At 47.9% G+C, this 21,113-nt stretch overlaps 3 protein-coding genes across 6 annotated transcripts in view; 2 read left to right on the top strand and 1 right to left on the bottom strand.

Moving 5' to 3' along the window:
- The window catches only part of USP20 (ubiquitin specific peptidase 20), a 46,345-nt gene extending 36,825 nt beyond the window's left edge, over positions 1 to 9,520 (bottom strand). Inside the window, exon 1 of one of the 2 annotated variants that reach the window (XM_011971162.1) lies at positions 9,438 to 9,520. The gene's annotated coding sequence lies outside the window, so the exon portion shown is untranslated. Of the gene's footprint in view, positions 1 to 9,337 lie in introns of both variants that reach the window. The other variant, XM_011971163.1, reaches the window with a different exon arrangement.
- An 87-nt stretch (positions 9,521 to 9,607) lies between these two features.
- Positions 9,608 to 17,936, top strand: LOC105532851 (chromosome unknown open reading frame, human C9orf78). Of its 3 annotated transcripts, none has more exons than XM_011971160.1 (9): positions 9,608 to 9,798; positions 10,177 to 10,236; positions 11,537 to 11,588; positions 11,730 to 11,800; positions 13,247 to 13,324; positions 14,152 to 14,349; positions 15,684 to 15,838; positions 15,928 to 16,026; positions 16,974 to 17,936. In XM_011971160.1, exons 1-9 carry the CDS (start codon positions 9,716 to 9,718, stop codon positions 17,063 to 17,065), a joined length of 888 nt encoding a protein of 295 aa, XP_011826550.1. In that variant the 5' UTR covers positions 9,608 to 9,715; the 3' UTR covers positions 17,066 to 17,936. The 3 variants fall into 3 exon arrangements, with proteins under 3 accessions (XP_011826550.1, XP_011826551.1, XP_011826549.1); XM_011971161.1 differs by having other exon boundaries at positions 15,684 to 15,820; XM_011971159.1 differs by having other exon boundaries at positions 9,662 to 10,236; positions 15,684 to 15,820.
- TOR1A (torsin family 1, member A (torsin A)) overlaps positions 10,051 to 21,113 on the top strand; it is a 21,757-nt gene continuing 10,694 nt past the window's right edge. The window contains exon 1 of the mRNA XM_011971158.1: positions 10,051 to 10,070. The gene's annotated coding sequence lies outside the window, so the exon portion shown is untranslated. The remainder of the gene's footprint in view (positions 10,071 to 21,113) is intronic.

The raw sequence follows: 21,113 nt of genomic DNA on the forward strand, positions 1-21,113 counted from the left end.
AAAAAACAACAAAAAATGCTTTTCCTCTCAAAAGGCCCCTCTCTCTCACTAGAGAGAGCTGTTTTCCTTTCTTTCTCTTTCTTTTGCCTGTTAAACCTCTGATCCTAAGAACAAAAACAAACAAAAAAGAATACCTAAATTGGTTACTTTTAATGGATTTTCAAGTTTCCAAAATAAGAATATAAGAAGAGTATCTGCCTTCCTAGGTATGTTGCTCTTCCCCAAACCCCTGAGGGCACCACAGGGGACAGAGCCTCCGTCCCCTGGAACTCTCCAGGCCCCCGTGCCAGGCACTGCCCTGAGCCTCCATGGTTTTCAGAGAAGGGGTGGGAGCATCTGAGTGATCCCAGAAGTCCCCAAAGCTGCTACCTGGATGGCTCCCAAGCACACCTCTCCAGGTGACTCACTCAGACCAAGATGTGCCCTCAACACGTGTTTTTTGTATTTTTATCTATTTATTTAGAGACCAGGTTATGAGACTGGCTAATTGTTGTATTTTTGGTAGAGACAGGGTTTTGCCGTGTTGCCCAGGCTGGTCTTGAACTCCTGGGCTCAAGCGATCTGCCTATCTTCGCCTCCCAAAGTGCTGGATTACACACATGAGCCACCACAACCGGCCCTCTCAATATTCATTTTTGCCTCATTTACCTCCATGTTGTATTCAAATTTTTCGTCTTCTCCTACTTGTCCTGAAAATTTTAAAGGCATTTTTGTCTGGCTTTAATAAATTTGATATATGCCTCTATAGACACTGGAAACAGACACAGACATAAAATGAAATAAAAATCACATGTAATCCTGCTGTACAGGAAAAAAATATGGTTACCTTTTTGGTTTTGGTAAGTCTTTCTTACATGTACAAACATATAATTTTTTTTTTTTTTTTTTGACACAGAGGCTCGCTCTGTCACCCAGGCTGGAGTGCAGAGGTGCAATCTCGACTGAGCTCAATCTCCAAATTCAAGCCGGGGACCCTCTCATCTCAGCCTCCTGAGTAGCTGGGACTATAGGCATGCACTGCCACGCCTGGCTTATTTTTAATTTTTCTTTTATAGAGACAGGGTTTCGCCATGATGCCCAGATTGGTCTGGAACTCCTAGGTTCAAGCAATCTGACTGCCTTGGCCTCTCAAAGTACTGGGATTACAGGCGTGAGCCACCAGGAATGTGAATCTTTGACTAAATCTTTGTGTTTTTTTGAGATGGAGTTTTTACTCTTGTTGCCCAGGCTGGAGTGCAGTGGTGCAATCTCGGCTTATTGCAACCTCCACCTCCCGGGTTCAAGCAATTCTCCTGCCTCAGCCTCCTGAGTAGTTGAGAATACGAGCATGCACCACCACACCCTGCTAATCTTTTTGTACTTTTAGTAGAGATGAGGTTTCACCATGTTGGCCAGGCTGGTCTCAAACTCCTGACCTCAAGTGATCCGCCTGCCTCAGCTTCTCAAGTGCTGGGATTACAGGTATGAGTCACTGCGCCCAGCCTGTTTTTTTGTTGTTATCGCTGTTGAGACGGAGTCTTAGTCTGTCGCCTAGGCTGGAGTGCAGTGGTGTGATCCCCGCTCACTGCAACCTCCACCTCCTGGGTTCAAGGGTTTCTCTTGCCTCAGCCTCTTGAGTAGCTGGGATTACAAGCACCCGCCATCATACCCAGGTAATTTTCGTATTTTTAGTAAAGATGAGGTTTCACCACGTTGGCCAGGGTAGTCTCAAACTCCTGACCTCAAGTGATCAGTCCACCGTGACCTCCCAAAGTGCTGGGAGTACAGGTGTACACCACCATGCCCAGCCTACATCTTTGACCAGGAAAAAAAAAAAAATCTATTGGTCCAAATCTGTGCTTTGAAGGCTCTACATCGATACTGATAAGCTTCCCTTTAGAAAAAGTATATACATTTATCTGCCTATCAGCAGTATATGAAACATAGAAAGTTTAAGGTTTACTAACGTTTTATAAATTAATGGTGAAAAACTATTTCTATTAAGGAAAAACGGCGGTAGTACAGAAAACACTGGGTGCTTAATATTCCACACACAGGGTCAGGTGCGGTGGCTTACACCTGTAATCCCAGCACTTTGGGAGGCCGAGGAGGGTGGATCACAAGGTCAGGAGTTCGAGACCAGACTGACCAACATGGGGAAACCCCATCTCTACTAAAAATACAAAAAATTAGCGAGGCATGGTGGCACATGCCTGTAATCCCAGCTACTTAGGAGGCTGAGGCAGGAGAATCGCTTGAACCCAGCAGGTGGAGGTTGCAGTGAGCTGAGATCACGCCATTGCACTCCAGCCTGGGTGACAGAGCAAGACTCCGTCTCAAAAAAGAAAAAGAAAAAGAAAAAGATTCTACACACAGGACCTAAATTATCTGAAGCATGGGGGTCGACAAGAGGGTACACATCTCAGCTGTCTGAAAGTTGTCATTTTGCTTTTCTTTGGTACCCAACCAATACTGACCATGTACCTCCTTAGGAACAGTGACTTGGGGTGCTGGGAAACAGCCAGGCATAGGCCCTGTTCTTGTAGGGCACAGAGTCCCATACTTCAACCTCAGCGTACTTGCAAGCAGACACTAGGGGGGTGATAATCACCACCAGCACCTCCTTTTCCTACACTCACCGAGGGTCAGCTGCTGCACATACATTATCCCGGGAGGTGACAGTCACTACCGAAGGAAATTACAGGGACAAGTAGCCCTGGGTTCATACCTCACTCCGCCCCTTGCAAGTCTGTGACTTTAGATAAATCGCTCAGTCTCCACATTCATAAAATGGGGACAATGGCAGCACCTAGGGTTACTCAGAAGATGAAGTGAACCAATACACAGTAAACACTAAGTTGAATGACCGAGGGCAGGGCCTCATGGACTTTCTGGGTGGCTCAGATTTTCTACTGATTTGCATGACAAGAATGCTCAAAAAATGTTTACCACTATAATCTGTATCACTGGCTGTTTTATAATTAGGGCACTGAAATTGGTAGGAATAGAAGTCACACGCTCAAGGTCACTCAGAAGGGCACCCTTCATGAGACCACTCAGGGCTCTGCAGCCCAACCAGCCCAGCAACAAACAGGCACCACGGTGACGGAGTCAGACACACAGCAGGGGACTCATGCACGGATTCTTGGTGCGCTTCTTGAGATCTAAGTTCACCTCCTGGTGCTTTTAACATCAAAGAAAAAGCCAGGAAAGGCAACTTCACGGACTAGAGCAAACCCTTCAACAGCTTCCCTGTCCTGGGGCAGCCTGTGCTTCTGAACCCTCATTCCTGCTGAGCACCTTTGCTTCCCTGCAACTTGAAGATTCCTTTGCTCCACCAAGGCTGAGAAACTGTTCCAGGCAAGACACTGAGGAGACATGACAAAGCTGGATCGTGGTTCAAGGTTGGGGGATGCCACAAAGAACATATCCAGGACAACCAGCATACCTGAGTGTGGACTGCCTATCAGATCATAGTATTTGTTATGGCCTGAATTGTTCTCTCTCCCCCATTCATATGCTGAAGTTCTAACCACCAGGACCTCAGAATGTAATCATATTTGAAGATAATGTCTCTAAAGAGGTAATTAAGTTAAAATAAGATCTTTAGGGCAGGCCCTAATCTAATCTTACTGGTATCTTTATGAGATGAGAAAATCTGGACTCACACAGAGGAAACACCAAGCCAGGACACAGCGAGAAGATGGCCATCTGCAGGCCAAGGAAAGGGCCTTCAAAAGAACCAAACCTTTAGTCACCTTGATCTGAGACTTCCAGCCTCTAGAACTGTGAGAAAATAAATCTCTGTTGTTTAAGCTACCCAGTCTGTGGTACTTTGTTATAGCAAGTCTGGGAAACAAATACATGATTCCATCAATGTGAAAGTTTCTAGGCCAGGAGTGATGGCTCACGCCTGTAATCCCAGCACTTTGGGAGGCTGAGGCTGGCGGATCACCTGAGATCAGCAGTTCGAGACAAACCTGGCCAACATGGTGAAACCCCGTCTCTACTAAAAATACAAAAATTAGCTGGGCATGGTCGTGGGCGCCTGTAGTCCCAGCTACTCAGGAGGCTGAGGCAGAAGAATCACTTGAACCCGGGAGACAGAGGTTGCAGTGAGTCGAGATCACGCCACTGCACTCCAGCCTGGGTGACAAGAGCAAGACTCTGTCTCAAAAAAAAAAAAAAAAAAGAAGAAAGTTTCTAAAGGTGGAACTCACTCTCTGGTTACGTATGATAATGTTCTTATTCTTAGTTAATTCCCGCTGGGATATTTAGGGGAAAAGGACCGTGATGGCTGCAGCTTACTCCTACCTGAATCAGCAATAATTATGATAATAAGTATAGAGATTAGAGCTAGAGTAAATAAGGCAAATGTTACAATTGGTGAATCTAGGTGAGGGGTAAGTGGGAGTTCACTGTATTCTTCTTGTAACTTTGAAAGTTTGACTTTTTAAAAAAATAGATTCCCTTTCTCGCCTTTGAGGTAGGAGCAGGGAGGGGGCTTTCTGGAACAGGCAGCCCCATCGCAGGATCCAGGACCCAGCACCCACTGAGCCTCCAGACCTAGTACCCAGGGCTTCGCTCACCCACGCTCTCGGGCAAGGGCGGCTGTTTTTCAACTCACAGAGGAAGAATGGAAAGTCCCAGACAGGAAGCAACACAGCAGGAAGCCAGCAGGTTGTGTCTGCTTTCCCCACTCTTCCCGTCCCACCTGTGCCTCTGTGCAAATATATGGAGTGTGCACAGCAGGCGTTTCATAAAGGCTGAAAAGGAAAGACACCTGTGCAGCTGAAAGAACGTGCTCCGAGGTGCAGCCGCGCAGAGTAGGACCTACTGTGCGACAAGTCAGCAAGGTGCAGGGTGTGCCCGGCCCTCCCGGCCCACCAGAGCCTCCTCTCTTGGGGCAGGAGAGCACAGGATGGGAGGAGGAAGGCCTGAGACTTTTGGCAAAGAGCCCACCATTGCTGGCCCCAGGAGACCTACAAGATGCTTCAGGCTTATAAAGGCAGCTTTCCTTCCCTGAGCCTCCAAGGAGGGGGAAAGTGCCACTCCACCCACAGGCGCAAAGTGGAGGGGCAAGGCCTGAAGAGCGGCAGGGGAGGGACCAGCCAGCACAGCCTGTGGGCCCAGGCAGGCAGCACATCTGGACCTGGCTGCCTCTGGTGCCTGTTACTCACGGTTTCCCAGAGGTCCTGGCTACATCCTCCTCCTCCCAGCAAGGAACCAGTCCCTCAGGATGGGGAGGGTGACACTTCTGGCCCTTCCACCCACACAACGATGCCCACAGTCCTGCCCACGTTGACCCCAACCACATTAGTCATCTCACACCCCCAGCCCTGCATAGGGTGTGCGCCCACCCCCTCCACATTCCCCTCTGGCCCTCACAGCACACAGCCTTTCTCTCCTTCGTGCTGTCTTCACTCCACCTCCACACAACAGCATTCTCCCTAAGTCCCAGACACACCCACCCCTTCCCTTAACCCAGTCCTCACTCGGAGGCCACCATCCTGACTCTGGAAGCAGAGCCCTCAGGCCTCCTCATGCCTCCGCACCTCCACTATCTCTGCTGCCCACACACCTCTGTGTTTCCTCATTGCCCTGCCCACTGCCCCACGGCCCTGAATACTGGAACTGACACTAACATCTTAGTCTGGTGTTCTCACATATGACCTCACTGGGCCCTCACAACCACCCTGGGAGGTGGCAAGGTTCCAAACTAAATCCATCTCCATCACTAACGATGGAGACACAGAGGCTCAGAGAGGTGGAATAACTGGCTGAGGTCACACAGCTACTGAGCTGCAGAGCCATAATTCAAACCCACGACTACCTGCCCTGAGGCCCGTGCTCTGAACGCTCAGCTCCATGATGTCACAACCAGCCCTGGCCAGCCTGGCATGGGGACGACCTTCACCTCCCCAAATCCAAACACGCACACTCCAAGGAAGCTTCCTCACCACAAGAGCCTCTTCTGAGTCATTCTTCAGAGCATTTTTCTGCTCAGCTTAACTTCCTTCAGTCTAGGATATGACAGTATCTCCCTGCAGCCCAAAGCCTGCTACCGCCCTTTGCTCTCAGCTGTCCGGAAGAGTCCCTTAATTGGAGAAGGCATGGGCTTGGGGCTACCCTAGGCTGGAGCCAGTCACTGGCCCTGGTCATTAAAAGCCTCACACTCGGTGGTGAGTAAGCATGAGTTGAAACTCAGTCTTGAAGCTCAGACTGGAAACCTTAGAAAAAACTCATATTAAAGATGCAGAAACTAAGAACTAGGAAAATCATGACTTCTGGGGCCTGAAATCAGATCCTCTCTTTTCAGGCAGCTGGCTTCCCTCACGCAATCTCAGAGTTTAGGGGGGTTTAGAAACCATGCATCTTCCCCTTAAGGCAGAACTCTGCTCTGTAAAAGCCCTATTGGGTTGTTCTCCAAACCCAGTTTGAGCAGTCATTGATGATAAAATCATCCTTTTGCCACAGGGCAGCTCTAGTTGCTTCAAACCTAAGTCTTTATAACAATGGAAATTGGCTCTCCTGAAATTTCTATTTATTGAGCCCTGACTGCTCACTGAAGCCAAAGAGCACTGCCACTTTCCTGTCTTTAAATATTTGTTGTTGGCCGGGCACAGTGGCTCATACCTGTAATTCCAGCACTTTGGGAGGCAGAGGTGGGCGGATCACTCAAGGTCAGGAATTCGAGACCAGCCTGGCCAATATGGCAAAACCCCGTCTCTACTGAAAATACAAAAATTAGCCAGGTGTGGTGGTGGGGACCTGTAATCCCAGCTACTCAGGAGGCTGAGGCAGGAGAAACACTTGATCCTGGGAGGCGGAGGTTGGAGTGACCCAAGATTGCACCACTGCACACCAGCCTGGGCGACCGAGCGAGACTCCGTCTTAAAAAAAAAAAAAAAAGTTATTGTCAACTTACATGGTTTCTCCAAGTTTCCTCCTTCACGCTAATGAGAACCAGTTGGATATCTGTTTGTCTTGCTAAGGTAAAAAGCTAAGAAAAGCCTGGCTCTTTCATCACTATTAAATACCCCATAATCAGGACTTGAGTTCAGGGTGTACCCTCTAAATAAAAGCCTTTGTAAAATAAAGATCAAGCTTACAGACCCTCAAACCACCGGGCAGCAACTGGAACCCAAGGCCTGTCATTCAATCCACTGCTTTATCTGTCATGTTCCCAACCAAATTCAAACCAGAATGTGCTAATTTTAATTTGCAACTCAACCCTGCCACCCTCCCGGAGGTGATTTCCCTTACCTTACTCTATTTTTTTCTTTTCCACAGCACTTACCATCTTCTAACACACTTTACATACGTTACTATCAGAACATACACTCAACTAATCAGGGATCTTTTGTCTCTTTTGCTCACTGACTTATTTCAAGCACTTAGAACAGTGCCTGCTTCATATAGTAAACGCTAAGTATCTGTTGAATACATTGCTCCAATAAATACATTTATTGGATACTGACTATAGCTGGGCTGTGAACTGGATCACGTTGCTGGATCCCAAATCCACCTGGATATGAATGCTCCCTGAAACCTGAAACAAGCCAACATTTCATCTGGCTCCAGAAAGCAGCTAGGAAACCAACCTAACCTAGGATGAATCTGTACATTTTCTTAAACAACTGAACTCCGAAGCAAGACTAAGACCTTGGACTCATCTTTGAACTGCATAGAATCTGTATCTCCGGGAGGGTCCTTTTGAGAGGCAGTCTCATCCTAGCCTTAAAAGGGCCCAGCAAGACTTGGGCTGCAGTCTCTTTGCAAAGCCACTTACTGCCAGATTCATAGCTGCCACTTTTTCAGCATTCCTTTTGCTAAACAGCACTCAATTAGATCTGCCACAGCACAGGTGGTGGGTATCACAGGGTCCTCTGGCCTCACGGAGCAAGGGTGGGGGCAGCTCATCTGTACCCTGGGACTTCAGTTGAGGAGGAGGGTCCAGAAATGCCCCTGGCCTTCTTGCCCTTTCCTTAGTAGTGTCCAGCACCCCCCCTGGCGGATGGACTGCTTGATGGGCAGATTCAGAGCCACCTCTGAGAGCATGAGAGCTGCAGACGTTGACCCCCGGACTCCTGCAGCAATTCCCAAGGAGCCTCTCCATCATCTGACAGGGACTCCGCATCCCGTGAGTGCAGGTGCATCTGGGTTTGGCTGAACCAGTCTGCAGAGGGCAAGACTTTGAGACTTTAATATATGGATTTTGACCAAAGATAAAAGGCTGGTGCAAGAAGTCCTGAGTCTACTATTTTTTTTCCAGCCCAAGGAAGAGAAGAACAATCAGCGGAGACTGTTCCAGAGAAAACATAAGGCATTCCAGAAACGCTGCCCTGCTTTGGAATGGTCTTCCCGAAGAGGGAACCCCAAACAGTCCCCATCAGCCCTTCCCCCCAGCCAATGAGATGTAACAGCAGCTGCAGCAGCAAACATCTACTGCACTCGTACTGTGCCAGGTCCTGTGCAAACCATGCTGCAGAGACTGACCTGCAACCAATTCCGGTTCCACCTCCTAGCTGTGTAACTTGAGGTGCGCACTGCCCCTCGGAGACTCCACATTCTCATTTGTAAAACGAAAACCAATCTACCTCAAAGGATTGCTGGGAGAATTCAATAAGATTATGCTTTGCCCAGGGCCTGCCACATGGTAACTGCTTAGTAAGAGGTAGTTCTCAAAGTAAGGGATGACGCTGTGAAAAGGAAAACTATTGTTACTTAAGGGGTTCTTAAAAGTCCTAGACGCCATTATTTATGCGTTTAGGTATTTCCTAAGCGTTTGCTGATACCCGTTTTTCAAATAAACTTTATCCTCACAGTATCTTCAGGGGAGAAGGGGCAGAGGGTAGAGCGACAGACCTCCTGACCAAAGGAGGAAAACCAGGCCCGTGAAAGTCCAGGGGGATGGCCTGCCAGCACCGAGGAGGAGCCCCCTGGCTCAAACCCTCCTGCGTGGCTTCAAAACATCAGACGCGCCTCTCCTCGCGGAGAAGCTGGGGGCCATTATTCGTGAGGCGGTCGGCGCTGGGACTCTAATTCAGCACCGCAGGGAAGTGGTCATCTTTTGTTCCTAAAGAAAAAAACGCACGTCAGGGCTCAGAGCCCGAGGAAAGAAAAGTCAGCGCCCGAGACGCGAGACGCCACGCGGATGCTTTCAACGCTAGGTCAGGCCCCGGCAGAAATAAGAGGGGGGCGGCCCCGGTTCTGGAAAAGCCACGAGCCTCCAGTGGGCTCCGAGTGGGGTGCTGGGGCCCAGAGGACCCCCTGGGCGCCGACCGGAGGAGGGGAGAGGGGCGGCGGCGGGCGGGGGTCCCGGGCTCCGCTCACCTGGCCGCAGCGTCTGGCGTACCTGGCGAGGCCAGGCCCTGTCAGCCCGGAGCCGGGCTGGGGTCGCCAATGCTCTGAGAGGCCCGGCCCACAGATGCGGCCGGTGGCGGCCCGGAACTCACCTGCGCTCGCAACCGCGCCACCGCCGCCTGTCAGTCAAGCGCGCCCCCTCAGCTGCGCCGCGCAGGGTTGTGGGGTGGTCTGGCGACGCCCCACCTCCTTCCCTTCGCCGTCCAATCGGAAGAGGCTGACGCCAGGGGAGGGGCCGTGGCCACGCGGGCTGTGCGTGCCGGGGGCGGGGCCAGACGGGTCAGGCGCTCTGACCGCTCTGCGGCGCGCCGGAAGCAGCCTAGGCAGCTGCGCAGAGGCGCGGCGGCTGGACGGTTGGGGGATTGTCAACATGCCGGTCGTCCGGAAGATTTTCCGCCGCCGCCGGGGCGACTCGGAGTCAGAGGAAGATGAGCAGGACTCAGAGGAGGTTCGGTGCGTTTGGGGCGGGGCTCCCATGGGCCTGGTAGGAGATAGACTTGCTTGGGGGACTCACCACCGGCTGGGCGCTTCGCTGACATTGTTAACTGAGCCTGGATGGTGGTTCCTTCTGCGGACGCAGAAATTGAGGCTCAAGTGGTGAGGCCGCGAACCCAAGCCCGCACAATTGGGAGAGATGCCTCCGGGATGCGCAGTGGCTCTGACTCCCGGTGAGTCTAGGCACAAGGTCGTCCTCTGGACCCCTGTGCTGGTGGCTCAGCAGCGGGGCTGGGATGCCCTCGAAGGTACCTTGTTGGCTCTGTTAGCTTTGGGTTCCGCGGGGAGTCACTCAGCCTATGCATTGCTCCTTCTTCTTCTTCTTTTTTTTAAAAGATTAAAACTGGAAGAGACCAGAGAGGTACAGAACTTGAGGAAGAGGCCCAACGGGGTGAGGTGGGTACCACGGCGGGAGGAGGAGGCGGGGACGACAGACACATCCGCGTCCGGGTCGCTGTCACAATTATCTCCACAGACGTAGATTTTTCTCTTGAGATACTATACACTTTCCACTGCCCAAATTGGAGAACAGCGTTCTTTGCAAATGTTTAACCAGGACATGCCCTCAGCTGTGCCGTCTTGGGGTGTGCTCCAGAGATACAGAAACAGGTCACTAACTCGTGTTTTTTCTTAAAACCAGTTAATTGTGAAATGCATATCGATCGTTAAGAGTTTGTATAATTTAGAAAAGTATAGTCAAGGCAATAAAAAGCACCGATAATTCTCCATTCCGGAAGTGACCAGTGTTAACATTTTTTTTTTCCTTGCAAAGCCACCCGAGAATGCCCTGGTATTAATATTTAATACTCTTTCCAATCTGTTATTTTTCTCTCTCTCTCTTTCTCAGATTGTGAACAACTTTCTATATACTTTTATTCCCTGTTCTTTTCAACTCATTATGACATTGTGGGCATTCACCCATATTGTGGAGTATTTTTCAGAAAACCTTCTTAATGGCTGCATAATATTCCACCAGATGTGTGTATCGTAATTTGTTAACAAATCCCCTATTTTGGGACATGTAGGTGATTTTGTAAATTTTTACTATCAAATAAGGTTGCAGTGGATATTCTTTTAAATTTATCTTGGCACGGTGGCTCACGCCTGTAATCCCAGCACTTTGGGAGGCCGAGGCGGGCGGATCACAAGGTCAGGAGATTGAGACCATCCTGGCTAACAAGGTGAAACCCCGCCTCTACTAAAAATACAAAAAATTAGCCGGGCGTGGTGGCGGGCGCCTGTAGTCCCAGCTGCTTGAGAGGCTGAGGCAGGAGAATGGCGTGAACCCGGGAGGCGGAGCTTGCAAAGTGAGCAGAGATCGCGCCACTGCACTCCAGCCTGGGCAACAGAGCGAGACTCCGTCTCAATTTAAAAAAAAAAAAAATTTATCTTTAGCTGCACTTTCCATGATGAGAGTATCTTAGAAATGAGATTTCCGGGCCAAGAGAATGCCAAATGGCTTTACAGGAGAGTGGGAAAGCGTACCACTTCACCACCAGCCCACCCTTCTTCCAGCATGTACGGTGCTTGTTGAGCCCTGTTTTATGCTTATAGGCTTTTCCAGCCGGCTTGCCTGCCCACCCCTCAAATCCCACCCTTGCACTAATGTTGCAATCCACATACCTGAGAGGGTTCCTCCTCATCTCTGAATTATGCCATTTCTCTCTCTCCCTCTCCTGGTTTTGGTTTTGCTCAGTGCTGTGGCCCTGCTGGTGGGAGAGAAGGTACAAGAGGAGACAACTCTAGTGGTAAGTTATGGGGTCTTCCCTGGGTAGCAATGGCAACCCTCCCTGCAGTGCTCTTCCGTGAGTGAGTGAGTGCTTTACAAAAAACAAATTCCACTACCATTTATTTAGGTGCTTCCTCTTAACTGTGTTTGCTTTCCGCAGGATGATCCCTTTCAGATGAAGACAGGTGGTATGGTGGATATGAAGAAACTGAAGGAAAGGGGCAAAGATAAGTAAGTGCAGGACAGGCTTATAAGCAAATTCACCTTTAGCCACTGCCTGGGTCTGGGTTCCCTCAGAGAGCTGAGGCCTGTAGCAGCAGCATTAGTGGGACATCTTGAAGCAGGTTTTGTGCTTTGCAAAGGGTATGTTATTTAAAAACAAAGAAAGCAGAAAGTCTTTAAAAGTTAACTTAGAGCCAAGCTGGTAGACTCCTTTTGTAAAAGTGTGTTGTAGGCATGATGACTGATGCCTATAATCCCAACACTTTGGGAGGCTGAGGCTAGCTTGAGTCCAGGAGTTTAAGACCAGCCTGGGCAACATAGTGAGACCCCTGTCTCTACAAAAAAAGAAATACATGTACATATATATGTACACACATGTACATGTGTACATGTATATATATGTGTGTGTGTGTGTATATATCTCTGGGTGTGGTGGCATGTGCCCGTAGTCCCAGTTACTCAGGAAATTAAAGTGGGAGAATTGCTTGAGTCAGGGAGGTTGAGGCTAGAGTGAGCTGTGATCACACCACTGCACTCCAGCCTGGGTGACAGAGAAAGACCCTGTCTCAAAAAAATAAAATAAGTGAACCCATGGGGAAAGTTTCAAATAAAAACAATTAACAAAAATAATACATTCCGGCCAGCTGTGGTGATTCATGCCTGTAATGCCAGCACTTCGGGAGGCTGAGGCAGGCAGATTACCTGAGGTCAGGAGTTCGAGACCAGCCTGACCGATATGGTGAAACACTATCTCTTTTAAAAATACAAAAGTTAGCCTGGCGTTATGGTGGGCGCCCGTAATCCCAGCTACTCAGGAGGCTGAGGCAGGAGAATTGCTTGAACTCGGGAGGCAGAGGTTGCAGTGAGCTGACATCACGCCACTGTACTCCAGCCTGGGCGACAGAGTGAGACTCCGTGTCAATAAATAAATAAAACATTCAAATAATTCAAAAGTTTAAAAAATAAAAGTACACTGTGTACTTTTGTAACAACTATATAGCATTTATATTGAATTAGGTATTAAAAGTAATCTAGAGATGATTTAAAGCAGATGGTAGTATGTGCCTAGATTAGATGCAGATATTACACTATTTTATATAAGGGACTTGGTAGTATGTAGATTAGATGCAGATATTACTCTATTTTATATAAGGGACTTCACTATCTGCAGATTTCGGTATCCTTGAGGGGCACTAGAACCAATCGCCCATGGATACCTAAGGATAAGTGTATCCACTCAATCCTTGGAGGTATCACTAGCAGCCAACAGTTTGCTTGCATATATTTCTGGAGTTTCTTTCATTTACATATTACACTATAGCATTTTTTTTTTTTTTTGCCAACTGTAAATAGTATATTATAAATGCTTGTGTCTTTGTTTTCTTCTTAGAACATAAAACTCAGCCTCACTGAGTTGTGACTTGAAAGCTCTGCCTCATTGTTCTCTCCCTTCAGGATCAGTGAGGAGGAGGACCTGCACCTGGGGACATCGTTTTCTGCAGAAACCAACAGACGGGATGAGGATGCAGACATGTAAGTGTCAGTCTGTTTGGCTGTGAGCAGTTGGGGCTGGACCCCAGTCAGAGTCCAAGATATTTAGTCAATAGATGACGTTTCTAGAATTTTCTAGATGTCAAAGTTGGCCCCTCTCTTTCTACCTCCCAGCTTAAGAACTTTGAAAACCTCTTAAAAGGTCTTTTCAGGCTGGGCACGGTGGCTCTCGCCTATAATCCCAGCACTTTGGGAGGCCGAGGCAGGCGGATCACCTGAGGTGGGGAGTTCGAGACCAGACTGACCAACATGGAGAAACCCTGTCCCTAATGAAAATACAAAATTAGCCGGGTGTGGTGGTGGGCACCTGTAATCCCAGCTACTCAGGAGGCTGAGGCAAGAGAATTGCTTGAACCTGGGAGGTGGAGGTTGTAGTAAGCCGAGATCTTGCCATTGCACTCCAGCCTGGGCAACAAGAGTGAAACTCCGTCTCCAAAAACAAAAAATAAAACTTCTTTTCAAAGGTGGTTTCATGACTAGTAATATTTCCCCAAAACATTGCAGGGATAAAACATGGACTTGCCCACTTTTTATTTAGCCAGCAAAGCTATTGGCAAACTATCATCTTTCTGTCCTCAAAGAACCTGTACATCGTAACACCAATAGATTAGTGGGACATAACCTCATAGGTTGGTGCTGCTTTAAGTGGAAAATTTCTAACTTGATGAAAAAACTCAAGTTATTTTGTATTTTCCTTGTTTCTCCATGGACCGTCACTGGTCTGTGGGCCAGCGTTGGGGACCGCTAATTTAGAGGATACCTGGTGTGTTTCCTGCCCCTCCCTGAGGCCTGTGTGTTTCTCACTTCAGGATGAAGTACATTGAGACAGAGCTAAAGAAGAGGAAAGGGATCGTGGAACATGAGGAACAGAAAGTTAAGCCAAAGAATGCAGAGGATTGTCTTTATGAACTTCCCGAAAACATCCGTGTTTCCTCAGCAAAGAAGACCGAGGAAATGCTTTCCAACCAGATGCTGAGTGGCATTCCTGAGGTGGACCTGGGCATCGAGTATGTTTGAGACCCATAGGCAGAAGACACAGTGCTTTCCAGTTAAAAGTTATGGGGGACAGGCCAGGCACGGTGGCTCATGTCTGTAATCCCAGCACTTTGGGAGGCTGAGGTGGGTGGATCACAAGGTCAGGAGTTCAAGACCAGCCTGGCCAAGATGGTGGAACCCCATCTCTACTAAAAATACAAAAATTAGCCGGGCATGGTGGCAGGCACCTGTAATCCCAGCTACTTGGGAGGCTGAGGCAGGAAATGGCTTGAACCCGGGAGGTGGAGGTTGCGGTGAGCCAAGATCATGCCACTGCACTCCAGTCTGGTGACAGAATGAGACTCTATTTCAAAAGAAAAAAAAATGTATGAGAGACAGGTGTGGTGGTTTACGCCTATAATCCCAGTACTTGGGAGGCCAAGGCAGGAGGATCACGTGAGGCCAGGAGACCAGCCTGAGAAACATAGACTCCTGTCTCTACAAAAAATTTAAAAAATTAGCTGGGCTCTCACTTGAGCTCAGAGTTGAGGCTACAGTGAGCCATGATTGCACCACTGCACACCAGCCTGGGTGACAGAGTAAGACCCTGTCTTTTTTTTTTTTTTTTTTTTTTTTTTTTAAAAAAAAAGAGGCTAGACATGGTGATTTGTGCCTGTTATCCTAGCTCTTTGGGAGGCAAAGGTGGAAGGATCACTTGAGCCCAGGAGTTCAAGACCAGCCTGGGCAGTGTAGTGAGACCCCATGTTCTTATCTGTGTCCTTAGAATCCTACAAATACAAACGAGATTGTCTCTGGGAGGTTGTTGCTAGAAGTTTTGTTGAAGGCTTGGCCAGAGTAGTAAGGGCCCCTGGCTGCTGAAAGCAAAAGTGGTTCTTTAGCCTCTGTTGACAGCTGTATCAGGCCCTTTATTCTTCTGTTTTCTTCTAGCAGGGGCCATGTTAAAGGCTCACCCACCCCTTCTCCCCATGATCCTTCTTAAAACAAAATATCCACTTTAAAAGGGAATTGTCATGGAAGAAGTGCAATTGTCAGAATAATCTTTTGGTACAGTAGAAAGTTGGGAAGCTTCTAGGCTCTTTTCCGGCCTTACAAACTTTGAGCCTTAAGCATTTTACTTCTCTGAAGCTCAATTTGCTCTTGATCAGAAGAGCAGAGTAACTGTGGTTCTCTGACAGCTGTGAGAGTTCTGTGAGAATGTGACTACAAGTGTGCTTGGTAAACTGGAGAGCTGTGTCCCAGTACACATGATTTTCTTATGTCCTGCTGGGCTGCCAGCCTCACCACTCACATCTGAGTAGTAAGGTGCCATCATCTTCTAAGTGGTGTGGTTTCTTTCTCTCCATAGTGCTAAAATTAAAAATATAATTTCCACGGAGGATGCCAAGGCCCGTCTGCTGGCAGAGCAGCAGAACAAGAAGAAAGACAGCGAGACCTCCTTCGTGCCTACCAACATGGCCGTGAATTACGTGCAGCACAACAGATGTAAGCCCCTCAGGGAGAGCGGTCTTGCCCCCTTTCCCTTATTTGAGCTGAGGTCCCTAGGAACCTCATGTTCCGTCTAACGTGTCCCCTGGTCTCTTTGGGTCCAGTTTATCATGAAGAGCTCAATGCACCCATCCGGAGAAACAAAGAAGAGCCCAAGGCCCGGCCCTTGAGAGTAGGCGACACGGAGAAGCCAGAGCCTGAGCGTGAGTGCAACAAAGGCCTCGGGGCTGCCTGGAGTGCTCAGCTCTGTGGGGGCCCATGGAGGCAGGGTGCAGCGGGGGACAGTATGGAGGTTGGCACTGAAGCTGGGGCATCTGGGTTCCAGTCCATGCTCTGGGCCATGACTATGTGCCTTCCCCTTTCTAAGCCTCAGTTTCCTCATGGGAATCCTAATAGAACCTACCTGTTAGGATTGCTCTGAGAATTCAGTATTAAGCATACTATCTCATATTCTCAAGCACAGTAGAGACTCAAGAAGTCAGAAAATTTCAGTAAGGACAAATAAAAGCTACTCATAAGGTTAGCTGAGTGCAGTGCCTCACACTTGTAGTCTCAGCTGCTGGGGAAGCTAGGGCAGGAGGATGGCTTGAGACTGAGAGTTCAAGGCTGCAGTGAGCTATGATTGGACGACTACACTCTAGCCTGTGTGACAGAGTGAGACCACATCTTTTTTTTTTAAAGAAAAGAAAAAGGTATTGGCCAGGCTCGGTGGCCTACGCCTATAATCCCAGCACTTTGGGAGCTAAGGCAGGCAGATCACCTAAGGTCAGGAGTTCAAGACCAGCCTGGCCAACATGGTGAAACCCCGTCTCTACTAAAAATACAAAAATTAGCCAGGCATCGTGGCAGGTGCCTGTAATCCCAGCTACTCAGGAGGCTGAGGCAAGAGAATCGCTTGAACCCGGGAGTTGGAGGTTGCAGTGAGCTTAGATCATGCCATTACACTCTAGCTTGGGCAACAGGGTGAGACTCCATCTCAAAATAAGAAAAAAAAGACAAAGTGTCTACGGAGGCCCTACTATTTTCACTGGGTTAGGCGCTGGGGCTCCTGTGGGGAAGGAAACAGGCAGTTGTCTTTGCCTACCTGGAGTAAAGTCTAGCAGTGGGTTCCAGCATGGCAAACCACCTTTCCTGTTCTTTTCCTTCTCAGGGTCCCCTCCTAACCGCAAGCGTCCTGCTAACGAGAAGGCAACTGATGACTATCATTATGAGAAGTTCAAGAAAATGAATAGGCGGTACTGAGCTGTGCAGAGTGGGATGTAAATAGCGCCTTCCTCTCCCTATATCCCTCCCATGAAACATGGCTTCCTGTCCGGGCATGGTGGCTCAGGCCTGTAATCCCAGCACTTTGGGAGGCCGAGGTGGGTGGATCACCCAAGGTCAGGAGTTTGAGACCAGCCTGACAAACATGGAGAAACCCTGTCTCTACTAAAAACACAAAAAAGTTAGCCGGGCGTGGTGGCACATGCCTGTAATCCCAGCTACTCGGGAAGCTGAGGCAGGAGAATCAATTGAACCCGAGACGCAGAGGTTGCGGTGAGCCGAGATTGCACCATTGCACTCTAGCCTGGGCAACAAGAGCAAAACTGTCTCAAAAAAAAGAAAAGAAAAATGGCTTCCTGGACAGAGCATGCTCATTTGCTAGCGAACAGTTCCAGAAAGAGACCCTATTGGTCCTTCTGCTTACCTGCTGGATTTTTCAGGCACTAAATTTATAACTTTTTGAAACAAAACAATGTGTAATTTTCCATTTGGGGGCAAACTCTATTCTTGTGAGCATTATTAAATCTTGTTTGTAAATATATTGTCTTTCTCTTAATATTTGCTCTGGGTCAGGAAGAAACTTCACGGTGTGATAATACCCTTTAGCTTGTGCTTTCATCATTATAGACGCATCGTGTCTTCTGCTTTCACATATCTGGGATGGGGTCAGACATGCATCCTCCATTGATTAGAGTGGGTCCAACTGACAAAAATCTAGGATGAGATCAGAAGGATACTGGTGTTTTCTGACTTTTACAAAATTACTTGTTTGTTTTCATTAAAAAAGAAGCATAAACTATGTTTCTTATTACTATTAGAATTGATTTATTAAATTTCAAAATGAATCCAACCATATTGTTTGTATTATGTTTCCTTATACCAGCATCAGGTAATGTTTTCAAAGCCCATGGTTTGGGTAGCTTAAATGTAAAATTGAATTACTGAGATGGATTTTCTCATTTATTTCAAATGTCATAGACGTGCTGCAACCTGCTAACTGTCAATTACCTTCTTACCTGTGCCTTCATTTTTCCTGAGGCATCTACATGGGTCCGGAAGAGGAAAGAGCAGATTGGCCGACTTACGGGCGGAGTTAGAGCAGGTATTGTGGTTATAGTGGTTTGGCCCAGGAGTCACATCTGAGCCCAGCTCACAGCTTACTAATTGTGTCCTTGGACAGATCCTTTTTACTCTTAGCCTCAGTTTTCTCATCTGTAAAGTGGAGATTTTTTTTTCCTCCTCCACTTGAATGTGGTCAGTGAAGGCAGGAACCATGTATGCCTAATTTTTAAATTTGAAACCCCAGGGCGTAGCCCACAATCTGACACATAGGCAGCCCTCAAAACTGTGAATGATCCCTATAGTGTCTGGCTTGTAACAAATGCACAAAAGTATTATTTGAAATCCAATATGAAAAAGTTGAACCTTAAAAAATATTTTCAGGATATTTCAACTAGCATTTAACAGGTCCCAACGATGTACAGGCGTAACCCAAGATGAATACTAAAGGCCTAGCACATCTGGCACACAGCAACGCAACACGTGTTTATGGGATGAACAGGCAAATAAGTGGATGATCAACAGTTCTCACTTGCCAGAGTTCCCTTTGCTGGAAAATGAGTAATCTTTTACCTAGCTTAAAAGTGGCCGCCAGATGGAAGGAGCCAGGTCTCTCACTGTTGGGGTGGGAATTCACAGATAAGCAAGGGGAGGAGGCTCCAATGATCCGTGTAATGGATTAGAGTTGGAGATGTCAGCATAAACTCATGTTTAGCTTAAGTACAGATGTTTACCTAGAAATATTTATAGATATGTGTGTGTGTTTAATAGTATATACACATTTTTTTGTTCTGTCAGCTGAGACTGCCTGAAAGAAATGACATCTCAGCAAGAAGCACACCTAGCACCCAGACCTTGGTTTCTTTCTTTCTTTTTTTTTTTCTTTTTTTGAGATGGAGTCTTGCTGTCACCCAGGCTGGAGTGCAGTGGCATGATCTCGGCTCACTGCAACCTCCACCTCCTGAGTTCAAGGAATTCTCCTGTTTCAGCCTCCTGTGTAACTGGGACTACAGGCACACGCCACCATGCCCAGCTAATTATTTTGTATTTTCAGTAGAGATGGGGTTTCACCATATTGGTCAGGCTGGTCCCATACTCCTGACCTCAGGTGATCCACCTGCCTCAGCCTCCCAAAGTGCTGGATTACAGGCACGAGCCACCATGCCCAGCCAGTTTGTAATGCCATTCTACAATGAAAGGAATCAGGGTTCCTCGTAGAAATAGGATTCTGGGACTGGGGCAGGAAATATACAAGATGAGCCTGGAGCATCCTGTAGTGGCAGAAAGGAAAGAAGCACTCAAACCCAAATAAACTGGTATACACTGGGTGTAGGTCAAAGGAGCACAAAGAACCACTTAAATTCCCCGTGGCCAAAATGAGAACAATTTGAGAAAAAAAAAAATTAGTACTGTATTATAACACAAAGGATAAAATAACAATGGTCCATACTGATGCAAATGATTGAATACATGGGGGAGAAAAAACAAATCTCCCATGCAGAGTTCCAGATAATCTCTGCAGATACTCTGCCCCCAAGGAGATGGAGCAAAATCCCCAACTCCTTAATGTGTGGGCTGTGCATGGGGACCTCCTTCCAAAGAGTCCAGTAGAGAAAAGGGGGTAGGGAGAAGAATAAGTGTACAGTGCGGAGACTTGACAAACACTACCTCAGTCAAGTGATCAAGTCAGCACCAACAGTGGTAAGCAATGTTGACAGTAAGAACCCTTCCTTGGTAGGATGTGATAAGCATAGCACTTTACCTCTGTGATCTTCCTTCCAAAACCCCATAGCGCTAGTCTAATCCTGAGAAAAACATCAAATTCGAATAGAGGGCCAGCCTACCAAAGATTGTGCCAGTACTCCTCAAAACTATCAAGGTCATCAAAAATAAAAGGCTGAGGCCAGGCATGGTGGCCCACACCTGTAATCCCAGTACTTTGGGAGGCTGAGGTGGGTGAATCACAAGGTCAGGAGATCGAGACCATCCTGGCCAACATGGTGAAACCCCGTCTTTACCAAAAATACAAAAATTAGCCAGGTATGGTGGTGTATGCCTGTAATCCCACCTGCTCGGGAGGCTGAGACAGGAGAATCACTTGAACCTGGGAGGCGGAGGTTGCAGTGAGCTGAGATCACACCACTGCACTCCAGCTAAAATAAAAATAAAAATAAAGGCTGAGACACTGTCACTAACAGGAGTCTAAGACATAACAAATTAATGTATCCTGAATGGAAACCTGGAGCAGAAAAAGGCATAAGTAAAAGGAAGGAAATCCGAATAAACTGTACACTTTAGTTAATATAACAACAGTGCTTCGTTAATTTTAACAAATGTAATACACTAATAATGTAAGAATTTAGTAACGGGGTAATTGCAGGGAGGTGTGGCACATGGGAACTCTGTACTCTTACAATTTTTTCTGTAAATCTGTTCTAAAAATTAACGTCCATTATTATTTTTTGGGGGGAGGGACACAGTCTTGCTCTGTCGCCCAGGCTGGAGTATAGTGGTGGGATCTCAGCTCACTGCAACCTGCGCCTCCTGGGTTCAAGCGATTCTCATGCGTCAGCCTCCCCAGTAGCTAGGTGCCTACCACCACACCTGGCTGATTTTGTATTTTTAGTAGAAGACGTGGTTTCACCATGTTGGTGAGGCTGGTCTCGAACTCCTGACCTCAGGTGATACACCCGCCTCAGCCTCCCAAAGGGCTGGGATTACAGGCGTGAGCCACCACGCCCGGCAAAAATAACGTCCATTACTTTAAAATAAACAAACAAAAACACGTGGTCGACGGGGGCGGTGCAGATCCGACCTTCCGGAAGCAAAACAGGGCTTTGTACCGAACAAAGATGGCGGCCGCCGGCGTCGGGAGGAGGGCTGCCCTGAAGAAAGATGGCCTCCGCGCGAGGAGGAACCGGAAGCGCGGGTCTGGCGGCGGTACTGGTTCGCGGTCGGCGCGAGAACG

Source organism: Mandrillus leucophaeus, unplaced genomic scaffold (assembly GCF_000951045.1).
Source record: "Mandrillus leucophaeus isolate KB7577 unplaced genomic scaffold, Mleu.le_1.0 Scaffold99, whole genome shotgun sequence".
In the NCBI taxonomy this organism is placed as follows: Eukaryota; Metazoa; Chordata; class Mammalia; order Primates; family Cercopithecidae; genus Mandrillus; species Mandrillus leucophaeus.